Source organism: Ambystoma mexicanum, chromosome 4p, assembly GCF_040938575.1.
Source record: "Ambystoma mexicanum isolate Mex_15411 chromosome 4p, UKY_AmexF1_1, whole genome shotgun sequence".
Classification (NCBI taxonomy): domain Eukaryota; kingdom Metazoa; phylum Chordata; class Amphibia; order Caudata; family Ambystomatidae; genus Ambystoma; species Ambystoma mexicanum.
The window spans coordinates 447,151,470-447,173,723 of record NC_090927.1 but is presented as its reverse complement, the minus strand read 5'-3'; the positions used below and the strand labels follow the sequence as shown (position 1 = coordinate 447,173,723).

The 22,254-nt window shown below is 49.1% G+C and overlaps 1 protein-coding gene across 3 annotated transcripts in view; it reads right to left on the bottom strand.

Moving 5' to 3' along the window:
• Window positions 1–22,254, bottom strand: part of ROCK2 (Rho associated coiled-coil containing protein kinase 2) — a 1,440,935-nt gene that overhangs the window by 568,319 nt on the left and 850,362 nt on the right. For all 3 annotated transcript variants that reach the window (XM_069605961.1, XM_069605962.1, XM_069605963.1), the window contains exon 8: window positions 18,853–18,944. In XM_069605961.1, coding sequence (XP_069462062.1) covers window positions 18,853–18,944 — 92 coding nt within the window. The remainder of the gene's footprint in view (window positions 1–18,852; window positions 18,945–22,254) is intronic.

Here is a 22,254-nt window from a genome sequence, read left to right as displayed (position 1 = left end):
TGTAGTTCTGGTGTAACGTGAGACAGCAGCCAGATGTACCTTGATGGAAGCGTGAGATAGGCCAGCCTTGGCCAAAGACAGTAGGTACGGCAATACTTGAGGGGCCGTAATTAACAGGGTTAATCTTCTGTGCCCGGCACCAAACAGAGAACCTCTTCCATTTGTGTCCGTAGCACTTGAGAGTTGAGGATGCCCTGGCCTTTGCAAGAACCTCTTTGCAGTCGGCCGGGATGTCGTATCCTCCAAACTCTAGTTCTGCAGGAGCCAGGCCTGCAAGTTCAGCGACTCTGGTTCGTGATGAAGAATGGCGCCTCCTTCTCTGGAGAGAAGATCCGCGTCCGTCGGTAGCTTGACTGGTGTGGACGCTGACAAGTCCAGAAGGTCCGGGAACCATATCTGCCTCGGCAACACCAGTGCGACGAGGATCATCCTGCACCATACCTCTTGAGCTGGTTGACGAGCCGGAGTAGCAACGGCGGGAATGCATAAAGGAACAGGCCGTCCCAGGGGAACGAGAAAGCATCGCCCATGCTCCTCGGTTGGGAAGAGATCGATCTGGGGTTCGCCCCATTGTCGGAAGAGTCGGTCCACTTGATCCTGGCGCAGTTCCCACTCGTGGCACGAGCGCAGCGCCCTGCTGAGCGAGTCTGCGATGGTGTTTATTATCCCTGCCAGATGAAAGAGTACCAGAAACATCCCTTTGCGATGCCCCAATGCCACAGATCCTGGGCTTCCTTGGACAGGGCAGGGGATCTGGTTCCGCCCTGCTTCCGAATGTTAAACATCGTGGTGGTGTTGTCAGTGAAGATCTTCACCACCTTGCCCTTGAGGGACGGAAGGAAGGACCTGAGGGCCCATCACACTGCGCGGAGCTCCAAGATGTTGATGTGGAGAGTCTTCTCCTCCGAGCACCAAAGGCCTCACGCGTGGAGGCCCCCGGTGTGCGCTCCCCAACCTTCCAGGGAGGCGTCACCGTCACCTGGTGGGCCTGGGCTAGGAAGCCTGTTCCCGCTGTCAGATGAGCGCGGACACCCCACCAGCGTATCGCCTGACGGAACGTTTCGTCGAGCGAGATCCTGTCCTCGAATCTGCCCGTCGTCTGGATCCAGTGGGCGTCGAGGAATTCTTGCAAGGGTCACATCCGAAGTCTGCAATAGGGCACCAGATAAATGCAGGACGACATCATTCCGAGGAGGGACTTGATAGACCTCACTCTGGCCACGTCCGTGGCCAGTAGACATTGCACCTTTCCTAGGATGGTCCTTATCCTTTCCTCCGACGGTGATGCCCGCTGCGCCACTGTGTCGAGCTGTGCTCCCAGAAACAGGGCGAGTTGCGACGGGACCAGGTGGGATTTTGGAAAGTTGATGGAGAACCCCAGGTCCGTGAGCAGCTGGACGGACTTCGCAGTGTTTTCCACGGCAAGCTCCCTTGTCCTTGCCCGTATCAGCCAGTCGTCCAGGTAGGGGTAGACGTGGATCCCCTGCAGGCGCAGCTGCGCCGCCACCGGTGCTAGGCACTTGGTGAACACCTTGGGCGCCGATTTTAATCCGAACGGGAGGGCCTTGAACTGCTAGTGCCGCCCTTTGACCACGAACCTGAGGAACTTTCGGTGCCTCTTTAGAATAGGGATGTGGAAGTAAGCATCCTCCAAGCCCAATGACAGGAAATCGCCCTACTCCAGCTGTCCCAGCACGTGCTGGAGGGTGACCATCCGGAACTTCTGTGCCTTGATGAATTTGTTTAGTCGTCGCAGGTCCAGGATGGGACGCCATCCTCCTGTCTTCTTCCCCACGAGGAAGTATCTTGAGTAAACTCCGGAGCCCCGAAGCCTCTTCGGGACGAGCTCGATGGCACCTTTCCTGAGCATCACCCGTACTTCCAACAGCAGTTGAGGGACATGATATTCCTTCCTGGCCTCGGGAGGAATACGGGGGCACCTCTTCTGGAACTCGAGGGCGTGCCCCAGGGCCATGGCGTCCAGCACCCAATGGTCGGTGGAGATGGACTCCCACACGACGACGAACTTCGTCAGCCGGCCTCCCACTGGGGTGTTTCGGCGGGGGCCCGACCCGACGGACGGTTCAATCTTGCTTGGAGGCCGCGTTGCCTCCTTGACCACCTTTGCGACGACGGCGGGATCCACCTGACTTGCCACGTCCCCTGTAGGCCTCCTGCGACGAAGACCTTACCGCTTGACGGTAAGTAGATGAGCTGCTGCCGGCTCCCTTGGAGGCACCCTGTCTGCCTCCGGAGCTCCTAAAGGACGGCCGTCGTCGTTGGAGCACACCCAGTGCACGGGCCGTCTCCGTGTCCGCCTTGATCGCCTGAAGGGATTCATCAACCGCCTTGCCAAAAAGGTTCCCATCGAAGGGCATGTCCAAAACCTTGGTCTGAACGTCCTGGCGGAAATCCGTCGCCCTGAGCCATCCTCGTCGTCTGAGGCAAACACCATTGCCCAACTGACGGAAACCGGTGTCGGCGATGTCCTTAGCCACCGTAATGGCGTGGTCCGAGGCAATCTCACCTTCCTGCAAGATTTCCAGGGCCTCAGCCCTCTTGGCATCCGGAAGAAAGTCCAACAGAGGGGCGATATTGAACCACAACTCCCTGTCATAGCGGGCTACGATGGCCAGGGCGTTGGCCGCCTTGATGGTCGTTGCTGCAGATGAGATGACCCGTCGTCCCATCGCATCCAGTTTCCTACCCTCACCGTCCGGAGGGGAGGTTGAAGTCGAGGCCGATGCCCTCCCCACCTTCCCCTTTCTATTCTTCTTGGACGCCGCCGAAACAACTGAGTCCGGGGTAGGTTGCGCCTTAAGGCACAAAGGGGCAGCGTCAGGGACCCGGTACTTCTTCTCGTACCGGTCCCTCTTCGCAGTAGCCGTGGCAGGGTTCTTTAGGAGTGCGAGCCCCTCATCCCAGATGTCATCCAGAAGCGGTACGGCGAGGACCGTCTTCCTTTTAGCCTCGCGCCGCTGGTAAAGGAACCCCTCCTTTTCCTCGGGGCACAGCTGGAAGAGGTTGGATGCCCTGGAGATCATTGCATGGAAGGATCCAATCTCGTCGGGTGGGGACGCCCGGGCAGGGGGCGACTGGGGGCACGTCCCATAGTCACCTCCGTCGTCATCCGTACCCGTCGTAGTCGTGTCCATGCCTGTATCATCCCTGTGGGTAGTGGACCGGGGGGAAGGCAGAGAAGGCCGCAGAGGTGGGAGAGGAGGCCTAGGATGCGTCGTCCTCCTCTTAGGCGGTGGGCTCCCCGAAGGTCCTGGCTCCGGATCCTCCGCCGGGTCTGGCTCAGGCTCCTCCGTCGGGGGAAGGGGCAACCTAGTCCTTATTTCCGAGCATAAGGACTGGATGGCTGACAAAATGGCCGCTGAGGTGTCCTGCGGCGCCGGAAACGACGGGCATGAGGGCTCTTGAGGAGCCTCGTCTGCGTCACCGTCGCCCTCGTCGTCGCCCTCATCGGGATCCCTCCCGATGGGCTGGGTCTCCTCCACGACTTGGATGAGCTCCTCTTCAGAGGTCGTGTCCGTATCCACGACGGCCACCCCCCCTTTCCAACGAGGACTTCGTGGGGGTCTTCTCGATGGGCCTGAAAGACGACTCCCTCCGCGGTGGCAGGGAGACTCTGGTACCTGAGGGCGCCTCCACTGGTGTAGCCTCCACAGGCTGAGCCAGGGCCGCGGCGACATCCTCAATCGAGGTCCTAGCAGGGTGAATCACGGCCAACGTCACCTTCTGTACACCTGGGGCTTTCACCTTCGGGGGAGGGTCCGAGCCTCGCTCCCCCTCTGCCGGAGTCTGAGATCGACCGCGGCCTCTCCAGAAGCTTCGCCGGGTTCTCGGACTTCCTCTTACCCGAGCCAGAGCGTTGGCTCGTGGTCGATGGCGCCGGGGAGGGTGCGCCCTGCCTGGCAGCCAAGGAGCCCGACCGTTCGGCGCTCCCGGTGCCCGCGGACTCGCGGTGCTTAGCCTTTTGTTGGGCCCCCGTCGCCAGAGCACCCTCACAGAACTTAGAAGACCGCTCGGACTTCTTCTTCTTCTCGCCTGGCGGGCTCTTACCTTCCAGCCAGTTGGCGAGACGGAGGTGGCGATCCTTCATGGTCCGCTGCGACATGTTTCCACAAAACGCGCAGTCCTTTTCCTTGTGCGTCTTGTCCTCATGGAGACAGTAGAGGCATAACGAATGCTCGTCCTCCTTGAAAACGTTCTGAAGCTGGCATCCAGGGCAGGTCCTGAATAGCTTCCCGGGCGTCGAGCTCCCTTTCTCCTGGGCCATGTCCGGGGTAGGCCTCAAAACTTTTGGAATCCTCCAAAAGCGTAACTCGACGAAATCTTCACCCTTGAGGGGCGTAGAAAACTCCGAAACGGATCCCCGTTGATCGAAGTAGAAACGGTGGAGCTTGAGGCTCTTTTAACCGATAAAATGAGAAAATCTCCTGAAAAGAGCGCGAAAACTCAGCAAAAGTTTGAGAGCTAAGCACGAGGACTCCCAACACTTGAACGTGCGGTAAATATCTGAGGATGGCTGCCAGGGGTGGGGCTTAGGGAGAGGGCAGTCATTGCCTGTGGGCAGTATGACCCAGAGACCAGTGATTGGTTACTACTGAGAAAGACAGATCAGAAACGAAACTGATACTGATACTGATTGTTTCTATACCGAGGATTCCCGGCCTGACGACGGGGAATATTCATGAGCATGTGAATCCATGCCAGACCCCATGCTGGAGAAGCATATAGATCAAAGCAGTGGCATCTGTAGGTAAATAAAGGGGAAGAGCAGACCTGGCAGCTGGAAACCAAGAGGGGCTGCAAATAATGGGTTTTGCCTAGGGCCTGGAGGATACCCACAAGCATAGATTACTGCAAGCTGGGAGTAGCATCCACATGGAGCAGGGTGTTTGCACAATGTCGTGGACTACAGCACCTCCAGAAGTCCCTGAAATTCAAGGATGGGAAGCAGCAGAGCAGCACAGATGATCCATCAAAACCTGCCAGGTCGACAGGCCCCAAGTAGCAGGCTGACTTGCCTCAGGCAGGCCTGACAACAGAACCCAGGCTGATGCAGAGGCTCCCTAGAAGGCCTCCAGGGGAAAATGCTGCAAGCCCTGGGGATTAGGGCTACAAATAGTCAAGGGGACAGACCACGATGTGGTGGCAGGGGTGAGGGGGGGGGCAATAGGGCAGTATAAAGGGCTAGCAACAGCAAACCTGTACATAATAACTTGCAATTAAAGTGGCATCTGAATGCTCTATATTAAAACATTCCTGATATTAAAATGACAATGAAATTAATAACTAAATAAATAACACGTTTTTAGTGTCCATAAATTAGATAAAAGCAGGCCCCAGAAGGTGTCCGATATCCTACAGTTAGTGCACAAGCAAGCTTTCTTTCTGGGGGAAGGTGAGCTGGACCCTTCCTCCATGACAGGGGTAGGGAGAGTGGGGAAACAACAAAGTAACATTTTCCAACTTTCAGAAGTGCCAAGTCGGTTAAACAGGAACGGGGGAATAGGGTGAGCAGCAACGCTGGTGTACTGGAACATTTCAGCCCATTAAAATCATTGCAGTCCATTGAACAGAATGAAGGAAACAATGGTAGTTGTGATGAATCAGATTTCCCCAGAAAACCTGGCCTCTGACCCTTCTCATGTGGCCAGGGAAAGGCAGACGCCTTCTGACCCTTACCCTGGGGGTGGTGTTCTGCAGGAGGATCGCATGAGAGGGTGGGCGGGAGCAGGTCAGGATGAATGGGAAAACCCATTTTATAACTTTCTCCGAGACTACACCATCCTAATTACTTATTTTAATATGAAGCGGTTTGAAAAAATGATTTGAACATTGGGGACAAGTACCACAATGCCCAAAGTACTAGAAGAAGAAAAGGGCTGCAGAGGCACGAGACTGCAAGTTGCAGCCTAATAGTGTTAATGACCCACACCTGAGGGAGACTGGGAGGCATAAAAGGCCCCTCATGTGCAGGCCATAGAGAGCAGCGGCAGGCGGTGGAGTGGTGATGGTACCTACACGTTTGCAGTGGAAGCAGAAGCTGGATTGGAGCAGAGACACTGGGACCACCGCCATCGTGTGTCAGATGGATGTCGGTCCCGAGACGTCCCCTCTTCCTAAGGCCTGGATTGCAGAGGTTGCGCGAATCATTGGGTTTGACGGCTTTTCCCCTGAAGACCGTAGCTGCAGAGGTCGTTCGGCGAGATAGTTTAAAAGCTTCCGCCATGGTGAGTCAGGCTCCGATGGCAGGTGAGCCTCAGAGAACGCCTTTTCCGACTGGTGCGGGCTGTGGAAAACAGGTGCCAAACAGAGCAGCAGAAGCAGACGATCTGGAGGCAACAGAGTAAACGGGCATGCATTCCAGACCCAGTGAGTTCACTAGTATATTGTGACACCGGAGTGCTCCATGACTGCCTGCTGTCCAAGTCTGGGTACAAGAAGTACAGAAATAATATAAAGAGTGAAGTGGAAAAACAAACATTTTGAATACCCGACCACCATGCCCCTGTAGATCTTGTAGAATGAGCATGTGGGTGAGCCTTGAGGGCCTTCCCCGTTGACTTGTGGCAGAAGACAATCGGCAACGAGATCTAGCTTGCTATGCTTTTTTTGGATAGAGTGTGGCCTTTGTCGGGCCATATGCAATGAAAAGCTTTGTTGAGCTTCTGAAAGACTGTGTCCTGTCAATGTAGTATTTCAGAGGTCGAGTGAATGTAAAGCGACATCTGCCGGGATGATGGTTTGCTAAAGAAAACTGGCAAGGATATTGTGGAATTTTTGTGAAAATCTGTGGGTACTTTGGGAACGAATGGCAGATTTGTCATGAGAAGTACCCTGTCTTTTTGGAACACTAAGTGTGGCTGGTTGATGGTGAGGGCCTGCAGCTCAGACACCCTCCTAGCTGACATAATAGCCACCAGGAAGGTAAACCAGAAGGGCAGAGGCCATAGGTTCAAAAGCACGGTGCTGAGGGTTCATTCTGGTGATATTCACCTTACTGGTGGAAAATTTCTGAAGAGGCCTTTGAGGAAATGTTTTACGAGTCTGCGTCCACAGAGGGAGACTCCCTTCTCCCACCTGGTTTATCTCGAGATGGCCAAGTGCACTTTCATGGAGTTATGGGCAAAGCCCTGTTTGGCCAGGCCTAACAGATATGGCAATACTTGCTCTGGTGTTACCTGGAACCGGTTGAGTCTTTCCTGCTCTTGTCGACCTTGCGTTTCGCACCACCTGCAAAATCACTTCCACTTTAGGCAGCATGATTTGTTAGTGGGGAGCCCTAGCCACTTCCAGAACCTGTCTACACCTTTGAGATATGTTTAGGCTTCCGAACTCTGCGAAGTCAGGAGCCATGCCGTCAGGCGCAGTGATTGAAGGTCGTGGTGCAGAATTTTCCCTTTGCCCTGTGTTATGTCTGGTTGATTGCTGAGTCAGATGGGTTTGTCTCTGGAGAGACTACGTCAGAGTCCCAGGTCTCGTGCAATCAGAATCACTTTGCAGGAGTTGCTTGATTGCATCGGCTTGCGCAGGATTGGAAACACGTATGCGGAGAGGACTTTCCACAGAAAAGCAAACCAGTTTCCCATCAAGCTCTTTTGGGGTGTCCTGCTGGCTTATCTGGCATACTTCTTGTTGTGGATTGCGGCAAATAGGTCTATTGTCGACCAACCCCACTGTTGGAACTGTGATTGGAGTATCGCGGAGTAGATTTCCCACTCCTGGTTTTGGGACAGTTGCCTGCTGAGGCATCGGATTGTGGATCCCCGGTAGGTGGAATGCTTGAATGCGCAGTCTGTGGGCTATGGCCCAATGCCATGTTAGTTGAGATTTCCTGGACAATATTTTGGATCTTGTCTCTGCCTGCTTCCGCAGGTAATACATTGTGGTGGTGTTGTCCGTGAGGACTTTGACTGCTTGGTTTTGTAATATTGGGAGCAAAGACGAGTGCCCAATCGAACCGCTCTAAGTTAGAGTACATTTATGTGTATGTATTTATTTATTTATTTATTACATTTATATAGCGCGCAGGCAGCCCAGGGGCATTGTGGCGCTGTTACTTGTAAGGGAACTGAGTTACAGGTACAGGTACATGTTGTGCCTTGGGTTACAGTGAGGCCGGTCCCTGAGTTAAGCAATAGGGAGAATCATCCAGCAAGGTACATCAAACACCATAGTACATCATACATGTTAGTCATTAAAGTTTGAGCATGTGAGGCTGGTTAGGTGAACAGGGTAGTTTTCATGGCTTTGCGGAAAGCAGTCAGGGATGTCTCCTGGGGCATCCATAGCCCTTTGACGTGCAGTTGGTTCACGTGAGCGCCCCACTCCTGGAGGGATGCATCTAACTAGCGTTTTGTTGGGTGTGGGGTCTTGAAACGCTTTCCCCTTGCAGACATTGGCTTTGGCAGCCCATCATTGAAGTTGCGAGTGTAGTTTGAAAGGTTCTCGAAACTTGTCCCCACATGACCCGGTGGTTTGTGATCAGTTTGCTGCCAGGAACTCTTGTAGCGATCCCATGTGAAGCCTGCAGTGAGGGACCAGTAGCATGTATGACGCCATTGTCCGGAGTAGTTAAATGCACTGTCGCACAGTTTTTACCTTCTCGGCATGAATGTTTTTAGCAGGGCCGTGAGGGTGTTCACTCTGCCTCTGGAGGGACACATCCTTGGCTCTTGGGTGAAGAATTCCGCTTCCAGGAATAAAAGTCTCCTGGATGGCCACAAGAAGATTTCTTGTAGTTGATGGCGAAGCCCAATGCTTGCAATAGGTCAAATGTTACTGCCATCGATGCCAGCGCTCTCTGCCTGGATGGGAAACGTACCAGCCAGTCGTCTAAATAAGGGTAGATGTGGTGTTCATGTCTGCGCAGGCTGGCCGCCACTGGCACAAGGCATTTTGTGAAGGTGCACAGATCCAATTTCAGGCCAAATGGTAGGACCCTGAACTGGTAGTGTGATTTTCCGACCACAAACTGGGAGGTATTTCCGATGCCCTGGATGGATGGGTACATGAAAATACACGTCCTGGAGATCCAGGGACGCAAGGTAGTTGTGTCAAGGTAGTTGTGGTGCTACATTGACTCTATGACCTGGTGTAAAGTGATCATAGTTAACTTCTGGCACTTAATAAACTTGTTTAACCTTCTGCAGTCTAGGATGAGCCTCCATTTTCCATCTGTTTTGCGGACAATGAAATACCGGGAGTAACCTTACCTTCCCCTTCCGTTTTCGGGGTCTTTTTCTATGTCCTTTTTTTGCAGCATGAATGAGCGCGGTCTTTTGTGCTTGTGGGTGGTTTGGCGGGATGGGGGGATGTCCGCTTGAATCTAGCAGGCGCCCATATAAGACCACATCCAGCACCCATTTGCCATCTTTCTCCGGTCCCGGCTGAACTTGGAGATCCTCCCTCCCAGGGCGCCATGGGTTGGGTTGTCGAACATCCTTTGATTTGTGTTAGCCCTGATATGCCCTCTTTTACCCCTGGGAGTAGTATGTTGAACCTCTCGAGTACCGACGTCCTTTGTTGGACGAGGATGTTCTGCCGGCTGCTCTCCTGAACTGACGAAAAGGTTGTTTTTTTAGGGATGTAAGCAACCTGACCATCTGTGTCCGTTTTCATTGTTTTTAGCGCTTAGCCCATCATGAGGCCAAAGAGCTCATCCCCCTTGAAGGGTATGTCTAGCACCTACATCCGGTAGGAAGTCTGTACATCGGAGTCAGGCCTGATTAAAACCTGTCTCTGCCAGGTCCACTGCCATGTTGATACCTAGGTTGGAGGACTCTTCTCCTTCCTTTATGATTGCCTTTGCCTCTTTATGCTTCTCCTCCGGGAGATGTCCAAGTATTGGTGCAAGCTTATGCCACATTTCTCCATCATACCTAGCTATGATGGCTAGGGAATTAGCTACCTTTGTGGCTCCAATTGCTAAAACTTTTTTTACCGAAAGCGTCCTGTATTCGCACTTCATTGTCTGGTGGTAGAGCGCATTTTTGTTTTTCAGACTTAGCTTTCTGGCTAGCAGCAGCCGCCGAGACAACCGACTCAGGAGATGGTTAGGAAGCTAGGCATTTTGGAGCATTTTCCGGTGGGTTGCACCTTAGGCTAGATGGCCTTTCAACGGTGGCATTGTGAATGGTTGTTTCATTGTTTTTAGTTACTCTTGCCAGACATGGTCAAGGATGGGAATTGCGGACCTCGTCCGCCATATGAGCCTGTGAGGGGAGGGCCTTATAGACCTCTCCTACGAAGCAGACCTGGGCCTTATTAGGGAGTGGTGACTTGATTGCCTATGAGTTTAGGCGTGACCACAAGCCTCTTATCGCTACCTCATTTGAGGCTGTGAAAATAGACCGTTGTTCATCAGTCACTCATGTCAACATTCACAGCACTAAAAGACAGGCCTGCCTAGGTTTGTGTGCTCATCAACAAGATTAAAATCACCACCTGTGGAGTTCCCCAGGGGGCGTGCCTCTTCCTTCTGCTCTTTAATATCTATATCATCCCACTATGTCTGGACCTTGAAAATCTGGGCCTTTTTTCTGCAACTATGCTGACGACTTCCAATTAGCACTATAGATCAGTGGAGAACATGACAAAGAACAACAGGTGCTGGATTCAGTCTACCAGATAGTCCAGAGCTGGATGTCTAGCAATTGGCTATGCCTTAACGCGGCAAAGACCGAGTTGATGCTATATGGCCCTAGACAAGCCAGAGAGAAACTGAGCCCTTCATACACAAACTTCCAGATTGATGGCAGTCAGATCTCACTAGCACCTAAGGTAAAGACTCTGGGCACCTACTTGGAAGCCAGTCTGGATAGTGGTGCACACGTGGATGCTATTGTGGAAAGCACCAACTATCACCTTAAGGTGCTTCGACAAGTGGCACCACTGGTTTCTGAAGACAACCGCAAACATCTGATAAGAGCCGTGATACTCCTGAGTGCGCACTATTTCAATGGACTCCTGGGGGGAGCCAGGAAGATAGACATTCAAAAATTACAGAAGATTCAGAATGCTGCTGTGCGCATTGTATATCAAATGAGCCGCACAGAGCCTACTTTGGCGGCCAGAAAGACACTCCATTGGCTTCCGGTCTGAGCCAGAGTTCAGTTTAAGTTACTGACCACTTGTCATAAATGCGTTTTTGGTGATGCCTCAGCCCATCTTAAAAATAGGCTGAGAATCTATCAACCTAAAAGAAATCTACGATCTACTAAAGCTCGTCTTTTACAAGTGGATCGCGTCAAGAGAGTTCGAGGGAATAGACGTGACTTCCACATGCAAGCTGCACGGGCTTGGAATGCCCTTCCTGAACAATTGCGAAATACTGAAAATCACTTGGATTTCAGAAAACAGCTAAAAACCATTGTGTTTGCATAATAAGTTAGTTACTGTTTTTCCGTTTTTATGGCACCTGGATGCCTTTGGCACCTTACAAATGACCTAACATAACATAACATTAAGCATATACACCCAGGAATTGTAAAGTTCCTGGACTCAAAGAGATACCACTATGACGCATTACTCTGAATTATACACTTGACACAGGAGTTATGTTAATGCATTTAATATGACCCCCGATCTCCTGAGGGTTCTTATGTTCATTAAACAAGCTAAAGCACAAGCAGATATAACATAACACCTATGAACAAGATTGCCACGTGGGCAAAGAGCATGTTTTAATAGATGAATAATAGAACAAGTGGTGGTTTTAGTTTAACAGCATGAGTGACCTTTATGGGTCATGGAGCTATGCTACACTATACTGCACGCCATCAGTCTAAATGTACTTAGCAAGTCCCCACCCTTCACTCAGATTTAGAGCAGAATGTGCTTCAGATGAAACAGCTCCTCCTGGGGTTGACAAGTTCTGATTAGCTGGGCCCGGCTGTCTTTCCTGTTGCTGTTCAGGACTCCTCTGCTTTGCACTCCGCCCCAGTCCTGCAGGCATCAATCCCCTGGCAAGTCTGCTGTTGTTCCTTCCTTCCCTTTTTGATTGGGCCTTATATGTATGAAGGAACATGGTTTCCTTGCCCGTGTGCATTCGTCATATCCGCTATCTGGAAAAGTAAAGCCTAGAGCTGAGAGTGTCACTGTGTTCGCCGAGTTAGGCCTCCTATGTAAAACTACATTAGGTGGGTTTTTGCACCTTTCAGTGAATGCCTTCACTGCACTTTATGGCATCCGTGGAGCACTGCATCATATATCTTGTCTAGAGACATCTCCCTCACTTGTTACTTCGCACTATGTATGGCAATCTATGGGCCCCAACTGGGCCCATGTAAGCGATGTGGCTGTTCGCGAATCCTTAAACAGATATAACACTTCTCCTTGTATAGTTCACCATCTGCCTCTCAGATAATACCCAATGGTGTGAATTCAACGCTCACACCTGCTGGTGTACAGGTAAAACAGGTAGCTATCTGTCGTTTGTGGTTTGCTCATCTGCCAGAAGAGGACAGCACCACTTCCTGGACCTTTGGTCAAGCAAGTGTGCACACTAGCCTCCTGTGAAAACATGTGCTGTATGTTTGACGAACATTCTTCGGATATCAATGGCTGCAGGCTGCATGAGATATAAAAAAGCTTGTCTTTTACATGTGCTATTGTTTCACTGGCTACAGGCAGCATGAGCTATGAAAAGCTGTCTTAAATTAGGCTTGTTTTCATGTCAGTGCTGTGGTATCTGTGGGACCGTTGGGTGAGGCGGTGGTAGGGCTGGCGCTCCTGGTCTCATTAAAGTTGCATCAAGCTGGGTGATGACTCTCTGCAAGGATGAACGCATTTGTATGGTCAGTAGGGCCTGTGGGTAGGTTAATAGTGCTCTTACCTCCCTTTGTTGGATTTATTGGTGGTAGTGTCCCCTTGGCGGAGCCGGCCCTGCCTCCTCCTGTGGTTGTCGCGGTGTGCTACCTGCCATATCATTGAGGTCTGCTTCGTGAATATGCCTCACTGGTGTAGATGGTCTAGCCAGAGCACCTCCTGCCATATTACCAACTGCTCGGAGTAAGACTGCTGTGTTTTGAAGTTGGGACCTACCTTGTGCTGTAGTATAACCTTCGGCATTATATCGGAGTACTGGATAGGAGAAACCTAACTGACGTGTGGTTGGGAGGTTTCCTCCGATTGTGTAGGTTGCGCGCCACCAGGGAGTTCTTGTACTTCCATCGACCGGGCTGCCGTTGACGGTGTGGTCGTCGAATTAACCTCCTTCTGTGGTATTTTGGGATCCGTGGATGTGGTTTTCCCTGCAGCCGAGTTTGTAGGCCGGGGTGTACATGGCTTTCTTCATCGACAAGTCAGATTTATGTGTTGTCGACAAGCGCGTTTTGTGTGAGCTTGACTTGTGAGATGTAGTCGTGGACGAGCTGGATTTGTGAGATGCTGTTGACGAGGCCATTTTATGTGGCGTTGACGAGGGCATTTTATGTGGTGTCGTGCAAAGGTTATGATCTCGATGCATTATCGCCGTTGATGGGTTGACTTTATGCGACCTTTGCCGCTCCTTTTCCGCGGCCGTGATCATGGGGGTGCCTGTGTGCTTGATTCTACGGAATACGTTGAGTTGTGCTTATGCAGTTTCGGAGTTGCCGACAACAGGGTGTTCGGGCCTTCAGCCCCGTGCCTTGGGAGATGTTTGCGCCTCCACTAAATGGACAGAGTCTCACCATCTCTCTCACTGACATTGATTTATGCTTGCATCCTTCTGCTGTTTTGCCTCCTTCTGTTGCTGACTTCTTCCCCGGTGACGACTGGCCTTCTACGGGCAACAACGGCCCGACTGGCCCCTCCGGTCCTCCTGACGCATGCAAAGGCTAATAGCCATGGGCGATCCTGTGCTTTGTCTTTTTCACCAGCCGTTCTTCCAACCTGGCCCTTTCCCTTGACCGTGGTCATTTCTCTGTGGCTGCGGCCATGCTCTTCGTCGACTATGTCGGAGGAGTATCCGGGACAGTTTCCTTTGTTGAGCCAGCAGACAAGCCTTCTGTTTCTATCTTTTAGAGTCTTGGAGCTAAGACCTCAACAGATAGTGCAGCGTTGAACTGAGTGGTGGGGGTAGAGGCAGTATACACAGTCTGAGTGCTTATCTCCTTCATACATATTTTTGAGGCCACAAGTGGCAACAGGCTTAAAAAGAGGTGTCTGTTTGCCCTCCGTCCCCAGAAGACTACTCCCTCACCTTGAAGAATGTACTTTATTGTGCAGAAAATATTTTCTTTGAAAACATTGTATTTGAAGAGTTTTAACCTAGAATTCTAACTGTGGAAAAACCAGAGGACTCCCTCAGCTGAACACGTGGTTGGTTAGAATCTGAGGGGTAGAGGAAGAGGATGGTCTGTCTAGTCTAGAGCTACTCGAGGTCCCATTGTTAGGGACCAAAAAACACCCATATCAAGGGTGTTAGGCTACACAATGTAGGTTCTTCTTGTCTAGGACAAGAGGAATCAAAAAGTAAAGGATTCCCAAACTGACGACAGGGAATATTCACAGCATGTGAACCTATGAAAGATTCAATGCTGGAGAACAATAACTATTTCGGTCACAAAGCCAACTTTTACAGATAATGTAGTATTTTACAGATAATGCTGTACAGCTCTGTTTTGGCTTAGTGGCGTATGTATATTTGTCCACGTCCCACGCATCCCCCTATTCCTCACGCAACTCTCCCTCCTCCCCCAAGGCGTAGGTTGTACTATCTGGACTCTCTTCTGGCCTGTTGAGATTTACATACCGAGTGATCTGAGGGACTTGCGATTGGCTACACAGAGTAGGACGTACCCCTGTCCTTTTTCTCTATTATTGCATTGGCCGTGTACGTTTGAGGTTTTGCTTTTGATAGCCACCATTTGACTATGTCGCAAAGCAACACCAGTGGTTGGTAGTTTTAAATCCACTGATGCAGTAACAGGTATGTCTAAATTCAGCCGATGCCCACCTTGATAAGTGATATGTGAGTATATTCATCCAGTGATCTCTGGATCTGGTCAGTGGTAGTCACTAAAGCCTTTGTCCGCAACCTCTGAATGGGTCTCCCCAGTCGCTCAGCCAAGTACTTGCACGTTCTCCTTTGTACTCAGACAGCCTTGCCCCACTTCCAGCTAACATCAGGGGGCCTTGAGGAGAGTAGGAATGACCAAAACCTGCATTTACAATTGCTGTGTGGGGTCTCGCTGAGTAGCCTAAATGGGCAATCTGCCTCGTCCTTTGCGTTTAATGGTAGTCCTCTTCCTATGTGCATAACAGCTTTGCAGCAATTTACCGCGGCACACGCTGGTCAGCAGAGGCACTTTATCAGCTAACTCCTCTTGGAAATACTATCTAAATTATACATTAAACACTACCGTTAACTGCAGAAACAGACCCACATACATGCCAACATTTCCAAATCCACTGGGGAAAGACTTGGCCAGTACTGATCTTTCTGGGACTTGTGTATCTGCTTTTTCCACTATAAATCCAGGACTGCAGGGGCCATAATGCAAAGAAAAAACAGACTGGAAAAACGTCTCCAGACTCTCCTACTGGAATAAGGCATCACTGTCTGTGATCACTACCACTCCCCAGTTTGCCATCAAGCTAAAGGCTCACCTATAAATTGTTGATTTCATAGAATACCTAACAGGGCCTGCTTACTTTCCACAACACCATCCTATCAGTCACTCATGTAAACAAATGGCTAGCGGCCAGTTATGCACCTCACGCTCATATGCAGGCTGGATACCTGAAAACAGTAGAGCGTAATTCTTCCTAATTGAACTCCGAGATCACAGAGGATACAAATATCAGTAAGTAGCCAGTTTCTGTGGTGCCTTCTTGATGAAATGATATAGGAAAGCACTTTGCTTCAATTAATGTAGTTTTATTTTGAATTTGCAATCACTGACAATGCTGCTCGTAAAGATTGTTTATTTATAATGTTTACCTTAGGAGCCAATGCTCTTAAGACAAAATGCAAGTCTGGAGCACTGTTGAGTAGGTTTATGACCGCAACCAAATAAAACCACAGATTAACATATCTTTCTAATTCAAGTTAATAATGTGAGCGTTGATAGAACTTTATAGAATTGTACATTGCAGAAAGGGTGTATACACGTTAAGTTGTCTAGATTAACATTTAAAATGGTCTTTAATGATTTCATTTGAAATTGTCAAAACTGGTTTTAAAATGAAAATTGCAATTATATTGTATTTACGATTTAATTGAAATTTACAATTTTTACAAAAAGAATTCCTTTTCATCGAGAGGATTTTCCACTATTAGCAGATCCAATACTAATCTACTCAGATGTAGATTAGTATTGGATGACCAACCAACAAATTCACTTTCGACAACTACTTTTCTTTTTTGTTTTCAATAGTTCCCGATTACAGATTTAGTCCATCTCTGGTAATCTCTCACCTTTCATGAATTTATGATTTTTCATGAGGAATAATCCTATTTAGAAAATGAAACCAATGCAATCACCATTTATGACTTTTCTCTGTTTAACAGGGCTGACCACCACTCCTCTCTGGTAAGCGATAGGCACTCTAACGATGCCGTTCCAGACAAGATTCTCGGGTCTCTACCAGAGCCCGACAGTCTAGTAGTAGGTGTTCCAGGGTTTCGACTGAGTCCTTACAAAATCGACAATGGCTTTGTCCCACGTTGCCTCTTATTTCCAAAATTTCTTTAGTAGGGAGCAGGTTTAATCTGGCTCTTAGAACGTTTCCCGATATGGTTTACATGGAAACTTAGCTGCAGGTTGATTTAACTTTTTACAGACCCATGGGAGGTTTGAGGTTTGCTGGTAAAATGCTGCAACTTCTTGTGTCCTAATCCAGTCAAGCTCACCCAATTTCTTTTTTACTCTAACTGGGTTTGAGCATAGTTCTTCTGAGCATCCGATTTCCAGAAGTTTCACTCAGTTTTCCCCGCCCAACTGTTCAGGAGTTCACTAGTCCCTCCTTTAGCTCTTCATTTATGATCTTGAAAATTCTTGGGCGTTTCAGTAAAACAATTTTCCTGAACAGAGCTGAACTATTCTAATTGTATTTTGCTGTTGTGGTAAATGTGATTAATGAACATTACGTTCTGAAACATGTTGAATTATTACGTTATTGAATTGCGCGTCTAGGAATTTAAAATAATTCAACCAATGAAGGTTCAATACAGGAGAAAGATTAGTTCTGTCTCGAATGTAGGTAAGAGTGGGGAGCTAAACCATCACAGAACTAACCTGTTATTGCGGCACTTAGCAGCTTGAGGAGTCAGACATATGGTGCTGTGAGGCAAGCTGGTTGCAAGCTGGTTGCCATGTCACAGAGGTATTGCACTGCAATTACATTTCAATATTTAGAATGGTTCCTCAAAATGAAAGTGTGACACAACCGGAAAGCCACGTATTTCAGGGTACAATATAGAAGTGTCTTACCTGTAACTCCTGTTCTCCATCATTGATATCTTTCACAGATTCACATGCTGTTTGTTTCCCGTTGTCAGGCCGGCAATCCTTGTTTTTTCCCAGCCTGACGTCGGGAATATTCATAACATGTGAGTCTATGAAAGATCCAATGCTGGAGAAAATCAGAAAAAAGCCAGCAATAAACAGACCAAATTACATTTAAAAATAGGTTGTGGGGAACTTGATCAAAAATTGAACAGCAGTCGCATGACTAGAGTTAGCATGCCTTGTATAGTGCTTCCACACATTGACCTTCTCAAATTAGATAATTCATAGGTACTTTAGCAAGCTTACATTTACTTTCCATGTAATATAAAGCACCCAAAAAGGATATTGCTTGAAGGTGTACTTAACTACCCAACACTGCCAGAGGATAGAGGTGCCAAACATCGAAACGAATCACAGTGGGAACAAAAATCAGGAACACATCTAACTTTAGAATTTGCTGCATGGTGGGTCAGCTGACTGTCTGCATCAAAACGTGGCTTTAAGCACCATGCTGAAACAACCAACGTCCTCCCCTGCAATGTGCACTGCTAGGACAGAGAAACAATCTGCAAATACTATGAAAAAACGAAAAATGAAAAATATATGGGATGCGCTTTAGTGTTACCTGGGGACCCATGTACATGCCGACATCAGGATCAAACACGATTAAGGACCCTGGACGTGTGGTTGTAGCCCCGGATAGAATCTCAGGGGCTACAACCAAAAGGCTAGTTAGCCCCGAGTCCCGGCAACCCAAACATTAGCATAGCCCCGGATCTTTTTCAGACCTAGCAACACCCCTGCAAATATGTATAACTTCTTTGCAAGGGCTCGGTGCCTGTGTGATGTACCTTAACAGTGGACTCTACTGAGAGGCCCAGGCTTATGTTCATGTATTGCATTTGGATGACGTTTGTGCGAACGCACATGCACACAGACCATGGTGGCAGCAGAATGCCCTGCAGCCCCTGTCCTAGCGAGGTCACATGGCCTGGGGTACACAGGCAATGCCATACTCTAAGCCGAGCCTAAGCCTGACTGTGAACAGAACAGGGCCAATAACTACGGAATGAGGGCTGAATGTTTTTTTCATTGTGGGTGACAAGCGGAATGACACTTTCAAAGCCAGTTCACACAGCAGCCCGCCTCCCCCCGCACCTTCCACCATCTACTCCACCCAGCCAGATGTCAATCATCAACGTAAGTATATTGCAATGATATCAACTATGGATGGTGCACCAACCTTTAACCGGATGTGCTAGGAGTGCCTCCAAATTAGTAAATTCAACTGTTCCATGCTGCAGCCTCTTCCAGTAGACATTAATCAAATACAAATGGCACGCCATCCAAATCCTTACAACTCAACGCAAAGCTGGGAAGGCATGTAGAAGTGACTTACTGTCGCGGATGCTGTCCCAATTCCACTGGTCGTTTTTGAAGAACTGGTGCTGCTTAATTTCTTCTACCCCATTTCTTCCAAGCCGCTTCTCCCTAAACATAGCAAGGCAAGAGAATATACATAAGAAAACGCGAGGGAGGCTGCGGATGGTCAGGTCATTATAGCTTAAAACAAATGACTGTCGCACCGGCTACTTCCATCCGACCGCAGAGTATGAAGGGGCGAGGAGGCCACCCCTATGGCTCTGCTCCCTGGCCCAGCCTTCAAATCTCCCAGCCCTCAATGTGCATCTCATTTCCCAAGGAGCGGCGGGGGCTCGGGGTCTGCCACGTGTGGAGGGAGGCAGCTTTCCAGCTACTTTTTGTGCGGTGTGGTAGCACAGAGGCGCAAGCATTTTAAAAGGAATTAAAAAAAAACACACACACTTTTGAACTGCTGACATCGGACATAGCTGCCAAAGCATACGACAGGACTTACGACACCGATGAGGACTGTGCAAGAATGCGATAATTCACTGCAGCGTGCGGTTGTGCAAAAATGCCAAAAGAAAATATTTCGACTCTCCAAGCATTAACCCTCCAATGTCTACTTCCATTTTTCCGGAGCTCAAAGTATACTTTACCAAAAGAAAATATAGGACTAGGCTTGACACCGCATTTCAGTCAAAGCTCCTAGAGCTAGGGGACAAGGCACCACTTCAGAGTTGAAATTAAACAAGTCACTCTTTCCTCATGTCACATGGAGTGTTTGGCTGGTGATCAATTGCTCATCAAGTGTGCATCTGTTTTAAATAACCCCTGAAGCATCATTGTGAATGTAAACAGGATGGCCTGACACATGCAATGGGAGTACTGTAACACCCGCCCCTCTCTCCCGCCGCCCCCCCCCCCCCCCCCCAATGCAGCATCCAATAATTCTCAGGGCTTGCCCCAGAGTCCTGTCTACATTTTTTTATTTCTCTTTATAACCAAATGTCCTTATTTTTATTCAAAGGGAACTCATGGGTGTAGCCATGTTGCTGTTTACGACTTACTGACAGCAGCAAAGAAACTTGCAAGATGTAATATAGACTTATAGACTGAGGGAGGGGTTTGTTATCGGGGGATTCACCCGGGGCCATAACTTGGTGGCGATCCTTATTCCAAGCGATAATGGTCCCGCCCGAAGTCTATCAGGCTATTATTAGCACATGGTGGTAGTAGCAATACATGCTTTGGAGTTTTCGTGGTGAAGTCAACAATGGTACTTTAAGAGTTAGTAAAGTAAATAGACAAACTGAGTTGGTGAATTAACATTTGGTATTATTTATTAAATAACATGGTTGTCTTCATAAGTTAAGCATTTTAATTGGAACTTGGTGGAACTGGAACAGGTTTAACATGAGCATGCATTAGTTGTCATACAAAAGTAAACATTCTCTACAAGGAAATGAAAGCCAATGTTTACCTTTTTCTTTCCTGTGTTAAATAGCTTGTTGAACAAAAATAAAAGGTCCAGCCAGAGAAGAAGTTTTGTTGAAACAAAATCTTGCCTGGGAATTGCATTATTCTTTCCCTGTCTGCTTCTTAAAACATAACGTTCACAATGCAGTCAATACCAGTAGTTATTGACTGCTCTCTAAACATTCTGATTGACTGACGTTAAGTGGGATTTCTGAACTTTGACCTGGAGGGGCAGAGGTTCAGTAGGCCAACCTAGTTTCGTGTAACAGGGTAACCTCTGGACAAGCCAGACCAATCAGGGTAGCTATGTCAGGCGGTCAAGACAAAGTCTCACAATGGGTGAGGGTGACTGAAAGACCTCAATGACCACACAAAGCAAAGACCCTTACAAATTACTCCAGACAGGTGTTCTATAAACATATAGACACATTTATTACAAGGCCTTTGTAATATAGACCATAGAAAAGAACCACAAGAATACTGAAGTAAACCAACACATCACAATCAACACAATATATATATACACAAGACCAGAGGGGTCTCACGGATTAAGAAGCACAAAATATGTAGACCACCTAGATGGGGAGGAAAACAGGCAGTGCAAGTAATCTTTAGACCCAGTTCCACATCAAGAATACACCTAACTACGAGGCGGTACAGGCCCTACGAAGAGAGGAGCCTTATGCTCAATAGTACATGCACGCGCGTGTGCCACTGGACAAAATAGGGTCTCTTCAAGGGTCACTAGCAGCTCAGGAAGGTGGATAAGGTCGATGAAGAACAAGTCCCCACTAGTCCAGCAGGACCTCCACTTGCGGGCAGAGGCAGGTTGAGAGTGCGGGATCGAGTTGCTATTTCGCAACAGCGGTGGAAAAGAAATGGGCTCCTGCGCTAGGGGCCACTGGTTGGGGTATGGACTACTCACTGGTCCCCGACGCAGGTAGACCCAGACTTCGGCAGTTCAGTCCACTTCAGTGGCAGGTTCGAATGCGACAATCAGGACGTCTCGACACCGTGTAGTTTCCACGGTAGCACGCTTCAGGCTCAAGAGGATCACAAGTGCAGCGAACTTGTACAGGTCGTTGCCACAGCAACACGGTAACCGCGTTTACTCCGGTCCGGGCGCACTCGCCTCACTTCAGACCTGGGAATGCCAAGTTTACGAAATTCGGTGTGAGGGTGCCGTGGACACAGAGCAAGCAGTATACTGAGTTTCGAGGGCTTCCTCGAAACCGCGGTGGTGACAGAGCAAACGTCCTGTGTAAGCTTGTCAGCCCACTGGTTGACCCAGTGTTACGCTCACCTGGCTCCCACAGGGGCGTCGATCGGACCCGGACAGCTGCAACCTCCTCCAACGTTAGGCGTAGTGCAGAGATGACAGACTGGACTGGGCCGCCTAATCTCATCTGCTTAACCCGTAGAAGTATTCTCCTGCAAGTGGAGAAAGGGATTTAGCCACCCATGGAATTTAGTAATGGCACCCCACGGTTCTCCCCACTAATCACCACCGATATTCACTTTCAGCAATCACACCTTATGTTTGTAAATGATGAGCTCTCCATCCTGCGTGGAATGCAGGGGCGCGTAGATACCAGTTACTTCACTGGTTTGAAGGCGCTGGAAGAGTTCCGGGTGAATATTGACTCTGAGGTTCCAGTCGCGAACGCGTAAGTATAAAGTTCAAAGAGTTCAACATGTCCGATGTTCACTCTTGTACATTCCTTCTTGTGTTGCAGCTGGGTCCAAGATACTGTCTTTTGGCAGCTGATGGTGTTCAGGTAAGAGTCTGTATTACCAAACACTGTCCGGCAAAAGATGCGTGTGTTTAAATTGCTGGTTTCTCTCTCCTGGTGCGGTGTAAGAAGTTGCGGTTTGTTACAGAATAATGCCTCCGGTTATTAATCAGGTAAGTCTATGGTGGAGAGATTGTATTTGTTGGCTCTCTCGGCTCACCTTATGT